This window comes from Gossypium raimondii, chromosome 2 (genome assembly GCF_025698545.1).
Source record: "Gossypium raimondii isolate GPD5lz chromosome 2, ASM2569854v1, whole genome shotgun sequence".
Taxonomy (NCBI): domain Eukaryota; kingdom Viridiplantae; phylum Streptophyta; class Magnoliopsida; order Malvales; family Malvaceae; genus Gossypium; species Gossypium raimondii.
Window position 1 is genome coordinate 4,469,482 of NC_068566.1, and position 16,187 is coordinate 4,485,668.

The window sequence follows — 16,187 nt, forward strand, 5'->3', positions numbered from 1 at the left end:
CCACCTAATCCCTGCAAAAATCAACAATAAAAACAACAAATGAAGCAAAAAAAAATTGTGAGCGAAGCAAATCAAGCAAAAAAAAATTAATAAAAAACACCCAAGAAAAAAACATAGCAAAAAAAAAAAAAAGGAGAAGAAGAGAGAAAAGAAGAGAAAGAAGAAAAAAGGAGGAAGAAGAATAGGGAGCTACGCCAGACGGAGGAAGCAGCGGTGACGGCGGCGGGTTAGGGTTCGGCCCGAAGAAGAAGAAGAGAAAGGAAAGAAAAAGAAGAAGAAAGGAAAAAAAAGAAAAAAAAAGAAAAAGAAAAAGAAAAAGAAAAAGGAAAGAAAAAACAGTCAGGTCGGTCCGACCTGACCCGACCTGACCATCGACAACCCGACCCGACCCGGTATCAGCCAACCCAGCAGGCCAGCCAGCACCCAGCAAGCAGGCCAGACAGCCCAGCAGCAGGCAGCCAAACAGCAGGCCTGTCAGCAGAAAAAAAAAGAAAAAAAGCAGCAGCCCAGAAGCACAGCCAGCCCACCCCAACAGCCAGGCCCAGCAGCATCGAGCAGGCTGGTCCAGCAGGCCCAACTTCAGGCCCATCAGTGTCCAGCCCAGCAGCAGTAGGCAGCAGACAGCCCAGTTCCCAGCAGGCCCAACAGCAGAAAAAAAGGGGAAAAAAAAGAGCCTGAGTCGTGTAACCCGTTTGATCAAGCCCGTAATTTTGGGCTTTTCGGTAATTTTTTTTACCCATTTTTAATTTAGTTCATATATTTTGATGACATCTCGTTTTTAATATTATCGGCGTTTTTAAATATTTTTCTTTTTTAATTTTAGAAATATTATTATGTTAATTTATTTGCAATTTTTAATTTAAAAATTTTAATACACAAGGCAACAGATCGATTTGACATTAAGACATTGATTTCATCGTTATGTTAGGTGAATATAATTAGCTCGTTTTAAATACGGGACGCCACTTCTAAAATTGATAAATTAAAAAAAAGTTTTTCTCGCATTTTAAAAAATCAAATTTCTATTTTTGTAATTTTTCAATAGCTGTCAAATTATTTTTAAAAATATATATAATATAATAATATGTAATTTATCAAAATTCTCATTAAAAAAAACAAAGAAAATCGGATCACGATTAAATATTAAATTGAACTCGTATTTTTAAAAATTAAGACAACACACGCTTAACGAGATATTAATTTTGGGCGTCACGAGGGTGCTAATACCTTTCTCGTGTGTAACTGACTCCTGAACCCTAATTTTCTCTTGATTTCGACGTGAACCTAAAATTGACTCTCTTTTTTTAGAAAATTTTAAAAAATAATAAGTTTTCTTTTAAAAAAAGAATTTATTAGGTGTCCGATCACACCTAGAAAAAAATCGATGGCGACTCTCTTTAAAAAATAAAAATAAAACTGAGACTCTGTTTTTTAAATTTTCAATAATCGCCTCGACTAGCGCCCGTGCAAAATTTTAAGTCGCTACAATAACAAAAAAAAATTATATATATAAATATATTTGAATTATATATCTAAAACTATATCTATATGTAAATATAAATTATATAATTATTAACTAATTCTTTTTATATATTTTTTATGTTTGTTTTATTGTTTATATTCAAAATTCGTGATTATCCTTCCAACAATAAAAATAAAATAATTCAAAATGATTGAAGAATCCACTAAAATTTTGAAAAAGAAAATACTACTGTATATGTTAATTTCAACTATAAGAGAACCGTAGATGAGAGCCTAATCCACGGTTCAAAATCGCGCAAACACACGCACACCACACTATGAATCGACTCACTAACCATTAGATAAACGAACACTCCTCTTACATTTTCAGCCAATAATATCAAAAGCTATGGATCACCAATATCCACCGTCAGATATCGTTCAAATCCAACAGTTCATATTCTTTTCCTCTATCCATAACAAAAAAAAGAACCCCTATTTAAACCCCGCTCCACATCCCTCGCTTTCAAGCGTTCAAAAAAATTCCCAATTTTCTGTGACAAAAGAGCTCTTCGATTTTTCAAAAATGTCGGGCCGTGGAAAAGGAGGCAAGGGATTAGGAAAGGGAGGAGCTAAGAGGCATAGGAAGGTTCTCCGAGATAACATTCAGGGCATCACCAAGCCGGCGATTCGGAGATTAGCTCGTAGAGGCGGCGTGAAGAGGATTAGTGGCTTGATCTACGAGGAAACTCGTGGTGTTCTCAAGATCTTCCTTGAAAACGTTATACGTGATGCCGTCACCTATACGGAGCACGCTAGGCGTAAGACTGTCACCGCTATGGATGTCGTTTATGCTCTCAAGAGACAAGGAAGGACTCTTTACGGTTTCGGTGGTTGATTTTGGATTTTAGGGTTTCTATTTTGTAACAGTTTCTTGTAGGATGTATTTTCGTTTCGAATTACGATGAATTTCTCTGAAAATCTCGTTTCAAAAGCTAATTTGGTTTTGGTTTTTGAATCTCAGTTCTAAAATATTTAGGGTTCGCCTGAAATTATAGGTATAATCGCTGCTGTGCGTTTCGGTTTCTTGCGGAATCTGTTAAGGCTCGTTAAATGTTATATAAATCTTGAAAAATATGGCAACTAAGTCAACAATCGATTATTAGCCTTTTCCCACAAAAAAATATGTGAAGAATTGAACTGTAAATCATGTCAGCAATTAAGCTTGCCTTAATAGTTGTAGTTTCTCTCAAAAGCAAAAAGAATGGCGTATCTTGGTTGGTAAATTTGGTAGAGAACAATTTTAGGTCTTTTGTTTGTTTGTTTCTTATTTTTATGTGCAGTCATTTTTCGAAGAGTCAAGGGTTTGGATGCAGTAAATGTTGAATAATATTGTGTCCCGACAAAAATAAATTAAAAATGGAGTGAAAAAAGCCCAAATCCGAGAGTGAAGGCCCTTAAAAATAGCCTATTTGAAGACATCACAATTTTTTGGGTAAAATACACATTAAGATGACTAAATTATTAGTATTTTTTTATAGTTTAATATTTTAGATAAAATAATTTTAAATATCATTAACTTGTGAATTAAAATATAAATAACTTTCCTTTAAATGATTTAAGAAGTAAATGAAAGTGAAATTTCCTGGTACAACATGTTATGAATTATGATCTTTTATCTTTCAAATGATTGATTTGAAAGGGAAGGAAGAAATTTGAAGTGTTGAATATGCTTATCTTATCCTTAAGAGAGTATTTGAAGATGATGAAAGACATGTTTATAAATGCTTTCAAGCCTATGAAAATATTAGAGGGACTCTTGCATTAGCTTAGAAATAAGTTGTTGGTTGACTTCTTCATTAACTGTGTTGAGTGTATTTAGACACGGACTTTTTTATGAAAAGATATTGAATGTAAAGTGGGGTATTTTGGGATAGTGATATGAAACCATTTGGGTTTGATTTTGGGGTTATAATTATTTACTGGGAGAGTAATATGTAATAATTTGTATAAAATGAAATGTTGAATAAAATCATTTTCTAAGTAAGGCTCCGTAGACTTAAGATTTATGAATTTGAATTGAGTTAACAAATATCGTGTGTTGATTTTCTCCCTTTGACTTAGCAAACTCTTTGGTTCTAGCTTGTATTGCAACATCATTAGAACAATAAAGTTGGAACAAATGCAAATCGAAAACATTTTTAACGACACTTATATACTAGCAATGCATCAAATATAATCAACTTGTGATTATATTGAAAGTTGCATTAAAGAAACTAATGAAAGCATCTTTCCACGAGATGCCAAATATGGATAGATTTAAAATGTATTTTTGTATACAATGCTTAAAACTAAGCATAATCCCTTTCTAACCCTTGAATAAGAAGATAAACATGCTCCAGCACACTTGAACCTATGTCCTCCTACACTAGTAATAATACCGAAGCCAGCTGAACTAAGACTCTACCGACAATAGATTTAAAATGTTAAATTAAATAAAATAAATAAAAAATTTAGTTAAATTTTTTTACTTGTCTCCATGCTATGCGTACGTTGTGATTTAGTTTATATGCTTTAAATTGTTTTTTTTTTTTTGCTTCTATACCTTTTGAATTTTAAAATTCAATCCTTATCAAACGGTAACTGTTAAGTTTAGTAAGTTCTACCATTTCCAAAATCAAATGCAACAACATATTATCACATGGTATTAGCTATTTTCACATATTAATCTTAAAAAAACAACCGACTTAATGAATTTAATTGTTATAATTTGTGTCAAGATTTTAAATCCATGAAGAACCTACAATTTTATGCATAGTATAAAATTAGTAACAAAATTTAACTAAATAGATTTAATTGCTATAATCTAAATTTAATTGTTACTGTTTTGAATCTTGAATGAAACTAAAATTGACCGCTACACACAATAGATTATTGGTGTCGTGTTTTGGTTGAGGATATTGGAATTGATTCAATTCTCAATTGTGTTTTGGTATTTTATTGGTGTCATATGATTCTATTGGATGTTTTGGAATTGTGTTGAGGTGTAGCTTTGTTTTAGATCATGTATTGCTTTTGGTCTGGTTGTATAAATGACAACAAATAGATCATTTTTTTCGATGATTTTTTTAAAAATGAATTCAATTTCTATTAATTGATTCATAGTATCTATTTTTCGATAGTATTTATCGATACTTTCAATATTAGAAGAAAAAAGAAATCACTCAATTGGATGACACAATCGACCATATATTAATCAAACCTTTTCTAAACCAGTCTAACCTTATTCTATTTATTTTAGTATTTCATTAAAGTTTGCAATTATTTTATAAGTTTACCGTCTTGATTCTATTTTATAAAAAAACAGTAAAGATTCATCTCTTTTTTTGGTTTTCCATTACTTAATATATTATATTTATTATATTATCCTTATAGTTGTATTGATAACAATACGCATACCAATTAAATTAAAATTAATTCATTAATAAAGTACAACCAAATCACACAACCATCAACACTTGAGGCTATTACAGGATAATAGAGATAAAACTTATATTGAAATAATTTGTTTTCATTCTATCATAAAATATTTTTAAATTGAATATGGATAACATTTAAAATTTGATATATAGAAATGAATGGTCTTAAAATCCTAAAGGAAATCAAAGTGAGACAATGAGAGAAACAGATGGAGCATGTAACACACAAAAAGTTGACTGATAATAGACAAAAGCAAATCCAATCATATTATGTCACAATTTGGCACACCGAGTAATAATTATTTATTGAGGTTAAAATATGTTCTTAGTCCCTGTATTTTTAATAAATTTGAGATTTAACCTTTTATTTGAAAATTAAATATTAAATCCTCCTATTTTTCAGTTTAAAACTCTTAGCCCAACCATTATTATTGGTGTAGTTTCTGTTAGAATTTATCAATTTATCATGTTTAGTTTTCGTCAATCATATACTATGTTATATGATGGTAGCTTAATTACCATGTCAAGTAAACAAATTTTAACAAAAATACTAACAACGTTAATGATTGGACAAAAAATTTTAAATTAAAGAAAATAGATTAAATCTTAAATTTGATCAAATTACAAGAACTAATAACATATTTTTACTCATATTATGATACGTATAATACCATACATTTCATTAATATTTCAATATTTAAATTTTTTAACATTTAATAAGAAATGATTTCAATCAAAATTTCATTTTAACGAAGTATTTTATGTACTATTAATACCGCGTGCCAAAAGACTCAAATAATGCTACTCAACTATAACGTAAGGCCTCCTTTATCATTCTATCAAAGTTGTTAGATTCACCCATCACAACATCGAGCCTAACAACCCATAGAAAAGGGTATTTATTGTTTGCAAGTCCCCAAGCAAATTCTTTAAGATGATGATTGGACATCACTGTTATACTCCCATAATTCACATATACCAGAGTTAGGTTTCATTTTGTCAAGCCATTTGATGCAACTTGTTCTTCCTTCCATGGGCTTGAATTTAATGAGTGGTGGTGGATTTTAAGAAAGTTCTTACTGAGCAAGGTGAGTGGACCAATTGCATAAATATTAGGGGATTTGGATGCAAGAACTTGCAGCACTTCTTTCTCGAACTCATTGAATGTATTGAAGATTATTGAAGATGAATTTAAGCATTCTTGTCATACTTCCATGACGAAATTCAACATGATGTCGTCGGGATCGGTGGTTCTTATGAAGCTTGGAATGTCCTTAATGCGCATGTTAGGCATACCAGGGATCCAATCAATGGGCATTTCAAGTTTCCCGTCGCTAACAAAGTGTTCATCTGTAAGAAAAAGAAAACCAATGTTTTTGTTCCAATATGCAAAAGAACACATGGAATACTCTACAAATTACATGTAACATAGAGAACCTCAAAGATATTATTTTCATGAGTGACCATTAAGATATCCCAAATTAAGTTACAAGCACAAAAGAAAACATAAATTTCTAACCTTTGAATGGAACAATACCTCTTTGAGCTAGTTCTTTGTACTGCAAATATCCCAAAAAGCTAATAGCCGAAGACATCCAGAGTTGAACATAAGGCACCCCAATGAGTTGAGCAGCCTTGGTACCAAAGTTCATGAGGCCATCACAAACTATGCAAGTAACAGGCGGCACTTGCGGTGAGGAATTAAGCTTAGATAGTAGCTTCATGAATGGAGCCAAACAGGTTTTTCGTGTAGAATCGCATAGTGCTGGAACGCACTGAGTTGCATCGGAATCGGAAGGTGGCAACCAGGGATTTAACTTGCGGTCGCGGTCGCGTTTTCGGTCGCATCGCGTTTGTCGCAGTTGCGGACATAACAGACGCTATTGCGGTCACTGCAGGTATCGCGGTCGTGAATTTTTTTCAAATTCGCACAACTTATTGTAAAACATAGTAATTATAATTATAATTATAAAAAGTCACTTTTAATGATTTTTAGAGTGTTTTCTAACACTTATGAACCTTTATTAATATGATATGAGAACACGGCTTTTATAATCATTAATTATTCTTACATTTATTTACAATTTTCTAAGAATGTTATATTAACTAATAACAAAGTAAAAAAGGAAATATTAAACATTTATCATATTTAATAAGTTTGAAAGTTTTATAGATAAAAGAATTGAAAATTCATACCGAGAGATGTCTTCAATATTTCTTGATGACTTTGAAGATGGTGAAGATATAAACATTCTATCTTGCAAAAGGAAAAAGGAATAGATAAATTAATGTATAGATTCTCATTAATTATTCCTATTTCCTACCACTTATTCTCACTCTCATTCTACTTTTATATATAATTTAACATGCTTGATTCTTAATTATCTTTTCATAAAATATACTCTATTCATTTATCTAAAGATATATATTATTTTAAATGTTTTAATATCATCAAAATTAAGAACAATAACGAAACTTTTCTTTAAAAATAAAACATACCTTACAAATAATGATAGTGGTACGATTTAGTTTTCACCAATTAGTGGAATGACGAGGAAGATCAAATCCTTCACCTTCACTTTGGGAGCGTTCTTGACTTGATTCTCTTGGCCTTTGTCCAAAAATATATCCAAAAAAAGTAACATTTTCACATTGGTTTTCATACAATTGATATGAAGGATATATTTGAGGAGGAGGATACATGAGAGGTGGAGGTGGGTGATACATTAGTGGAGGAGGATGCATTTGAGGCTGGTATGGCACACCATAATTAGGAAATGGTGGATAATAACCATATGGTTGTGGATAACCATGTGAAGGTTGAAAATATGAAGGTTATTCTGGTGGATAAAAACCTTGAGTGCTAGTAGATGAATCACTATACCCAAGGTTACTAGAACTCGATCTCCTACCAAATGAGGAGCCTATAGAAGTATGCTTCTTGCCTTTTCCCTTTGATGGAGCTCTAGGTTCACTTCTATCTCTCCTAGGTTCAGGAAACATATTTCTATCAAACTCTGATCTGTCACGAAAATGTCCACCAGTGGTACCAACCCCATATTCTCCTCCATACTGACTAGAAGACCTAATTTCACCTCTATCACCACTATATCCATTATCCTCATCAATTGGACTTAAACCACCATCATCGGGTCCATCGCCACTCTGACTTGGAGTTGAACTAGAACTTGAATGAGACAAAATTTGTTGTTGAGATTGATCAACATCTATTTCATCATCAGAGGTATCCACTGGCAACACACCAACATTTTCACCATCTAACAATGGATTCTCTTTCTCATGAAGCCATTGTGATAGTGGATCAACATCTTCAAAGATATAATCAAGGCTGATAGGATTAAAACTAGCATTTATATCATCAGTGCTCATTCTTTTTTGATGCCTCATCTTAAGCCTCATATTATAATAGATAAACACTAGTTTTTCAAGTTTTTTATACTTTAACCTATTTCTTGCCTTGGTGTCAGTATAACTAAATGTGCTCCAATTTCGTTCGCAATTTGATGCTGAAGTTGTTTGACTGAGCACTTTAATTGCTAATTTTTGTAATTCGGGAACACATGTGCCGTATATTATCCACCACTCAGCTGCATAATATTATTTAAATTTCAAAATAACTTCAAAATGTACAATATAATTAAATAATAAATTAAATAATTTAATTAACTGTTTACCCGGATTCATTTGCTTCCAAGCTCTTTGTGCTTGTGGAGTACCGAATGTCTCATGTTTATCTCTAAATAGTAACAACTGTATAAATAAAAGATAAAGTAAAAATAAAAATAAAAATAAAAATTCTATTTCAAATTATGTAACTAAGTTACAAATAATAGTACTTGAATCTAACTTGATTAACCTTCTGACTTGAGTATCAAGAGAAGGTTCAAATCTTTCAATTACTGATCGTGTACCTTCTAATGTTTCTATTAGTACATTCTCAGAATGCTCCACCCCAAATTGAAATTGAGGATTGAGAAAATAACCTAAGTATAATTTATAAGAATATCATCAAATAATAATAATCTAAAGCTTAAAATAATAAAATATAAAAATAGTTCTTAATTATATGAAACATTTTATCTTACCAGCTGAATGCAAGTCAGAATGTATAAAATTCCATCTATTATCAATAATATTTTCATACTCTGTGAAATATCGACAATCTTATTGAATTGCTCATTTAGCTCTATCAACAGCCTCATAAATAAAGCCCATCGTTGGTTTTTCATCGCTATCCACAAGTCTCAATACTCTTACTAAGGGCTCGTAAACTTTTATGAGGTCATTGGCTTTTTTCCAAAAATCTTTTGCCAAAACAATTTTTTTGGCTTCATAAGCAGGCCCTGACTTTTGCTGCCCCCATTTTGATTCTTTAAATTCCTATATATTCATAAGAAATTTTTTTAAATAATATAATTAAATTATTTGGAACTAATAAAATCACTAAAGGTTACTATATGTAAGTAATTATATTAACTAATTATAAAATACTGACCTTTGAATTAAACATTTCTCTCAGACCTTGCTTTTATCTTGTTATCTCTTCAAGTTGAATGAAATGAGCTGCAAATCGAGTAAGAGCGGGTCGAAGTATTTGTTTCCCTTGTGTATACTTCTTCATCAAATCAACAGTCCAAATGTGATTGTATATAAAGCAAGTCACTTTCTTTGCCTCATCTAACACTTTTGCTACACTGGGCTTTTTCCCAATATCTTCAAGGCATAAATCTAAACAGTGAGCTGTACATGAGGTCCAATATAGATGTTTTCTTTTCAACATTAATTTTTTTCCAGCAGCTTTCATTGCTGCCTCATTATCAATCACTATTTGGACAATGTAATTTTCTCCAATTTCTTCTACAACTGAATCTAACAAACAGTAGTAGAATTCAGCATCTCTACTACGGACACTTGAGACATCTACCGATTTCCAAAAAATGGTTCCTTTATTGCAATAAACAAGGAAATTAATGATGTGCATTTGATTCAAAATGTTGGTCCAACCATCACACATTAGAGTTGCACCCAATTCTTTCCAATGAGTCTTTAGTCCATTTACCCAATCACGAACTCGTTGATACTCTGACTCCAAATACACATCTAAAACCTCATAAGGTGTTGGGAGCTTTACACCTTGTCCAACTTCTGTTGACACTTGAATTAAGTTATACAACCATGGAGAGCTTGTTAATTGAAAAGGAAGTCTTTCATATATTAAAAATTTAGATACTGCTTCACTTATCTTTCTTCGAAAACTCTTTAAAAAAGAGCCATTGAACTTTGGTTGCTTTGAACTTTTGCTTCTAACCAATTCCGGTATAGCTCCCCTTAAGGTAAACTCAGACTCACTTGGGATGGATTTACGTGTTCTTTCTCTAGCTAATCCTTGAGAAGATTGCCCTTCTTCATAAATGTTATCCCAACCACCAGTACTTCGTCTGAATTCTTCCCTTCTATGCCACTCATATTGTGATTGGATACTTTCTTGAGTTGCTTGCCTTATAGCAGAAATCTCATCAATGAATTCCTCGTGTTCATCCTCCTCTTCTCTCAATTGAGATAAGAATTCATCTTTTCTCCTCTTTTTGTCTACTTTCTTTGTGTTTCCTTCTTTCAGCATATTCATCATACTTTCTCTAATGACACCTGTTAATAAAATAAAAATAATTCACACTTTATATTATTATCAATTATATATAATCTTTATTGATAAATTTACAATAACATTTAAAAATAATAATAAAGTATCACATACCAGTAACATTAGGGTATGGTGCAACATTGCCGGTTTTATGAGCAATGTGCTCTTTAAATCGTGTTATTCCTCTTTTCACAACTTTACCACAAAGTTTACATACGATATTTCCTTTCGCATTTGGCACTGGAGTTCCAAAGTGCCAACCTATATCATTACTTGGTGCACCCTCTAATCCTTTAGTCGGGAACTCTTCACGTGGTGGCATGCTTTATTTTTATTTATATATAAGAAACATAAAAATATGTTTAGAAATATAAGCAACTCATTACTTATATTATCAACAATATAGTATAAAAAAAATTAAATATCATTAACATGAACAATTTAAATTTATTGTATAATCCATACATAATTTAAATTCAAATTGGACCAAATTTAAAATTCAAAATTTTCTTATTATGCAAACTAAATTATATTTAGAAATCTTTTTTTTTTACTTTCTTAAGTTAAATCTAAAGTTTTTTTTCTTTATTGTGTTAATTTTGCTAATAAATGAGACGCCTTTCTAAAGCTTCTTCTTCTTTTCTTCTTTTTTTCTCTCTAATATGAGTTTATAAATATTTAGGTCATGCAAGATGCTTCTTTAAATTTTGGGCTCTTTCATTTATAAATATTTGGGTCATGCAAGATTCTTCTTTAAATTTTTGGGCTCTTTCATTTATTGTTTCTAAATAAAATGAATGTTTTTTTCTCTTTTAGTCCTCTGCTTGTCCAATCATTTATTGTGTTCTATTTACTTAATACTATTTTTTATTTATAAGCTAACTAAACATCTTCATTTTCGATTTCTTTCAAAAGGAGTGTTTTTGTTTCTTTTCTTAGATATGTTTTACTTTTTTTTACTAGTTACAATTAGATTCTTAAATTGCTTAACATTTATATTTGAAGGTACCATTTCATTGGAAATTCCATAAATCCTTTTCTAGATTCTTGTGGACAAACATTTACTTTCTCAACAAACATATGATAAAATTTCGTGTTTCAAATATTTTTAATTTTAATATATGAATGTTTGTTCATAGATAACAAAGACTTAAGGGACTTAAGGGAAAATTAACTATAAAGACTTTATTACATGTCATATTAAAAATTGTGTCCAGAAATTTATATATATATATTTAAATATAATAAAGAAATTTTCTAATAATTATTTTAAGAAAATTTTTAACAATTGACAGGTGGATAAAAGGGAAGGTGGCTGCAAATTAAGGTTACCAACTTGCCATTTCTCAATAAAAGCACAATTTACATGCCTATTTTCTAGTGGTTAAAATGGACGGTGGCTGCCCCCCTAATTAATGAGTAAAACAATAGGCAAAGAAAAAACAAAACAGAGCAGCATGCCAATAAAGCCATAAACCAAAACAAAAACAGAAAAATTAAAATAAAATGAAACGATTCTTTCTATTCCCTAACCCTAACCAGTAGCCTCCAAGGCTCCAAGTCTCCAACTCTAAACTTCAACCTCATCACTCATCAGACTATCAACAAAAATGGCTGAATATGTTGCCTTTCTACTGCTGTTGAAAGTGTGAAAAACCAGGTAAAGGAACACTGGCTTAGAAGGGCTGAGAGAGAACTGGAAGAAACCTAGAAGGCTAGAACTTCGAAGAGGAAATAGATGGCGTCCATCAAGCGGTTCAAATGGTGTCCTCAATTCTAAAGAACATATGTGCACTGCAGATTCAAGACAAACAAGCAAAATCAAGACAAAATTTCAGGTACTACTTACTTGAAAATTATCAATCTCTGAATGTGCAAGTGATTAGGGCAGGGTTTGCTTTTCAGATTCAAGTCCTCGGCTCCTTGCTTTCATCTACTGCTTGTTGTTTGCCGAAATATAAGAAACAAAATTTCATATTTTATATTGCTTTTGAGTTTTGATTACTTTTTTCTGTTTTTTTGGACTTCTTTTTACTTTTTTTGATTGAAAGCTCTCTGATTTTGTAGGTAGGGGAATATATTCCCTTTTGTTTTATTGTGTTTCACTGTTTCTATTGATTTTTGTTTGAGGGGATAACTTTTTTTTAATTTACGGTAACGAAAAATAATGGGAATAGCGGCCCGTTATTGCCGCAATTGGCCGTTGGCCGTTACCCATTAAATTGTGGCCGTGACCCACCGCTTTTGGAGTGACTTCGCTTCACAACGCTATTTTCAGCAAAAGCGGTTTCAGACGGTGCCGCTACCGCTATATAAAGGCCGCTATTCTGATATCGGACCTCTATTTAAATCCCTGGTGGCAGCCCATCGGGAATGGCTTCGAACCAAAAGTTTGGCAGACCCTTAACGACTTCTTCCCCTCTAGACCGTACCAACCGTCTATGATTGAACTCAGAGTTGACAAAGGTTATATGAAAACCCCTAGAGTGCAAGAGCTTGGCTAGTTGCATAAGGGGGTTAATATGGCCTTGTGATGGGTGTCGAAACCTTTTTTTGAAATCGACTTTTTATTTAAAAAAAACGAGAATGTACTGGTCACCAATTACTTTTAAGAGGCGTGATCGGGTCACCTTGTAATTTGATCGTTTTAATAAGAAGTTTGATTTATTAAAACAATGTTTTTCGGTCTATAAAAATCCAAAAAATGGGTTCAGGAGTCGGTTACGCACGAGGAAGGATTAGCACCCTCATTACGCCCAAAATTGGTACCTAATTGATTATTTGATGTCTTTAGCGTCGAAAATTGGAAATTTGAAGAGATTTTAAAATACGATCATTCATTAAGATATTACTTAATTAAATTAAATTTCACAAAAAGGGGCTTACTTCAAGTTAATCGAGAAAAAAAGGATCATGTCCCGTAAGTTAGGACACAATGTCTTAAATTCTCGTAAACGAGAACAAACACTAAAATCTTTTTTTATATATTTATTTTAAAATAGATATTTGACTATCTCGATTTTAGAAGAAAACCATATACCGTAAGTTAGGAACACGACTTTTCTAATTCCAAAATAATGAACATTTACCTTGGTTCAAAAATTTTCCCATTTTATGCATCGCGCGAAAAAACGAACGTAACACTTAAGGTGATATGCATTTAATTTATCCGGGCGTGACATACAAATGAATAAATGTTTAAACCTAATGTATGATATAATGACAATGAAATAATTTAAAATGATTATATAAGTAGAATGATAAATAATAAGTAAATGAAAGAATATTATTATAATAATCATCATTATAATAACATTAATATTAATAATCATATCATGGTAATAATAAATTGTAATTTAATATAAATAAAAGATGGAATCTGCATGATTAAAAGATAAATAAACATGACATGAAAATATCAAAATAATAAGAAATAATAAAATAACAAGAATAAAAAATAATAACGATAAAAATAAAAAAATTGTGCAAATAAAAGAGTATAGACAATCTAATTTTTAAGTATATATATAAAAAAGTAATACATAAATATAAATAGATAATAAAATAATAAAAATAATAAAACAAACAAATAAATAAATGCTTGATGAAAAGAAGATAAAATAAAATAAAATAAAACAAATTTTAAATAAAAATGAAGCGCATAATAAATAAGCAAATAAGTAAATAAATAAAATAATACATAAAAATAATATATAAAAAAATCAATACAGGTCAAAATTAAATAAATAAGGATTAAATCAAAATTGAAATGAAATTAAGAGCCTAAATTACAATAAAATAAATGCATAAATATAAGAAAGACTAAATCAAAACTTAAGTGGAATTTTAGGGGCAAATCGGGATAAAATAAATGATAAAGGGGCTAAAATGTAATAAAATAAATGAATAAATAAATAGAGTAAATCAAAATTTAAATGAAATTTAGGGGACAAATTGTAAATAAAAAATTAATAAAACAAAATAAAGGACCAAAATGAAATGTGCAAAAAGAAATAAGGACTAAATGGGAAAATATACCAAACCCTATTAAACGCACATTTTCTTTGGCAAATCGGGGGACTGAATTGAAAACAAAATAAAATTAAATGCCGCAATCTAAAAGAAAAAAATAAAGGAGTTAGGACCAGATTGAAAAATAATTAAAAAGCGGAAGGACTAGAGCGGCAATCAGACCCTTCCTTCAAAAACACGCAGATCCTAAGAGGATCCGGGTCGGGTCATCGATTCAGACCAAAAACGATGTCGTTTTGGGGTTAATGGACCCAGGCTAAAACGACTTCGTTTTGATATGCTTGTATAAGTCAATTTAAAAAAAAAAATCTCATTTACCTTTTTTTTTTCTTTGAAATTTTTTTTAGGCTGACCATGGTAGCTGTCGTTGCTCCGCTGCAACCACCAGTCATCGACGACAGCGGCCATCGTCCCCGGTGGTCGGAGTTCATGAAAAAGGCTCATTTTAGCCGTTTTATTTCCCTCAACCCCAATTCGAGGCCAAAATAACCAAAAAACCTTCCAAAATTCGAGAAAAATCAAAGGAACCTGTAGTGGCCCATTTTTGCCTGGAAGCCCAAACCTAGTTACAAACCAAACAACAACCCAAGCCTAATTAAAAACCCTAAGCCCAAATACAAACATAACCCCAGCCCAAAATTGACCCCATTCAGCAGAGAAGCAAATGTTAAGGCGTTTGACGTTCGCCACCCACCTTCGTCATGACGCCAAGACATCGCCACCGCCGCTTATCACCGATCATCAACCTCGACACTGCAAAGCAGTGAACAACACACAAGCAGAGAATGCAACGAAAGAAAAAAAAAACAAAAGAGAAGCAGCAAACAACAAACAACAATCCAAAGCACAAAACGACAAAAAAATAGAAGTTTAGGGATTTTAGAATCGGTTATATCAGCCGAATACGAGCACTGTAATTTCTTCTGGCTTTTCTTATGAACATTAGAAATAAAAAAGCAAAAACTAAGGTGATTTCCTATTTTTTTTATTTCAATTTTTCCTTTTTCTTTATTTTCATTATTGTTTATTTTTATTTTTTTAAACGAAAATAAAAAAGAAAAAGACTTACCTGGGGTTGCCTGCGAGGTCCATCGCCGGAGCCATTTCGGTTGCCAAAATCGAACGGAGAGGGTGGCGTTTGGGTTTCTTCCCACGACCCTAGGGCCATGAAGGCTCGACCTTCAGTCGGTCCTTGAAGCGGGGTTAAAAACCCAAATTTCTGCTGCTCCGGCCACCACCTACAGCGGGGTCACGACGGTGTATGCAACGGCCCTATTGGCCGGATTTGAGGCTGAGAGAGAGAGAATGTTTGAGCTATCTTTTTTTTTTAAATAAGGTTAAACTATTTTTTTTTCTGATTTTTAACATTTATCTTGGGAATAAAAGGACGCCGTGTTGGGTTTAGGCAACAATGGCCAAAACGACGTCGTTTCACGTCTGACTCGAATACCCAACTCGTTTAGTAGAGGATTCGCGCGTTTTGAAGGCCGAATGGGCTATTTGCGCTTCGGGTCCCTCCGCTTTTATGCTTGGCTTCAATTCGGTCATTTTGC

The 16,187-nt window shown here is 32.0% G+C and overlaps 1 protein-coding gene and 1 pseudogene across 1 annotated transcript; one reads left to right on the forward strand and one right to left on the reverse strand.

The window, feature by feature from the left end:
• Nucleotides 1-1,972: 1,972 nt before the first annotated feature.
• On the forward strand, nt 1,973-2,460 carry LOC105787791 (histone H4). The gene has a single exon (XM_012614344.2). The coding sequence runs from the start codon at nt 2,048-2,050 to the stop codon at nt 2,357-2,359; it is 312 nt and encodes a 103-aa protein (XP_012469798.1). The 5' UTR covers nt 1,973-2,047; the 3' UTR covers nt 2,360-2,460.
• A 3,285-nt stretch (nt 2,461-5,745) lies between these two features.
• LOC105789467 (linamarin synthase 2-like) lies at nt 5,746-15,738 on the reverse strand (annotated as a pseudogene).
• Between the last annotated feature and the right edge of the window lie 449 nt (nt 15,739-16,187).

Excerpts from the sequence above, each read along its gene's own strand:
- LOC105787791 (XM_012614344.2), top strand. The coding sequence starts at position 2,048 with ATGTCGGGCCGTGGAAAAGGAGGCAAGGGATTAGGAAAGGGAGGAGCT.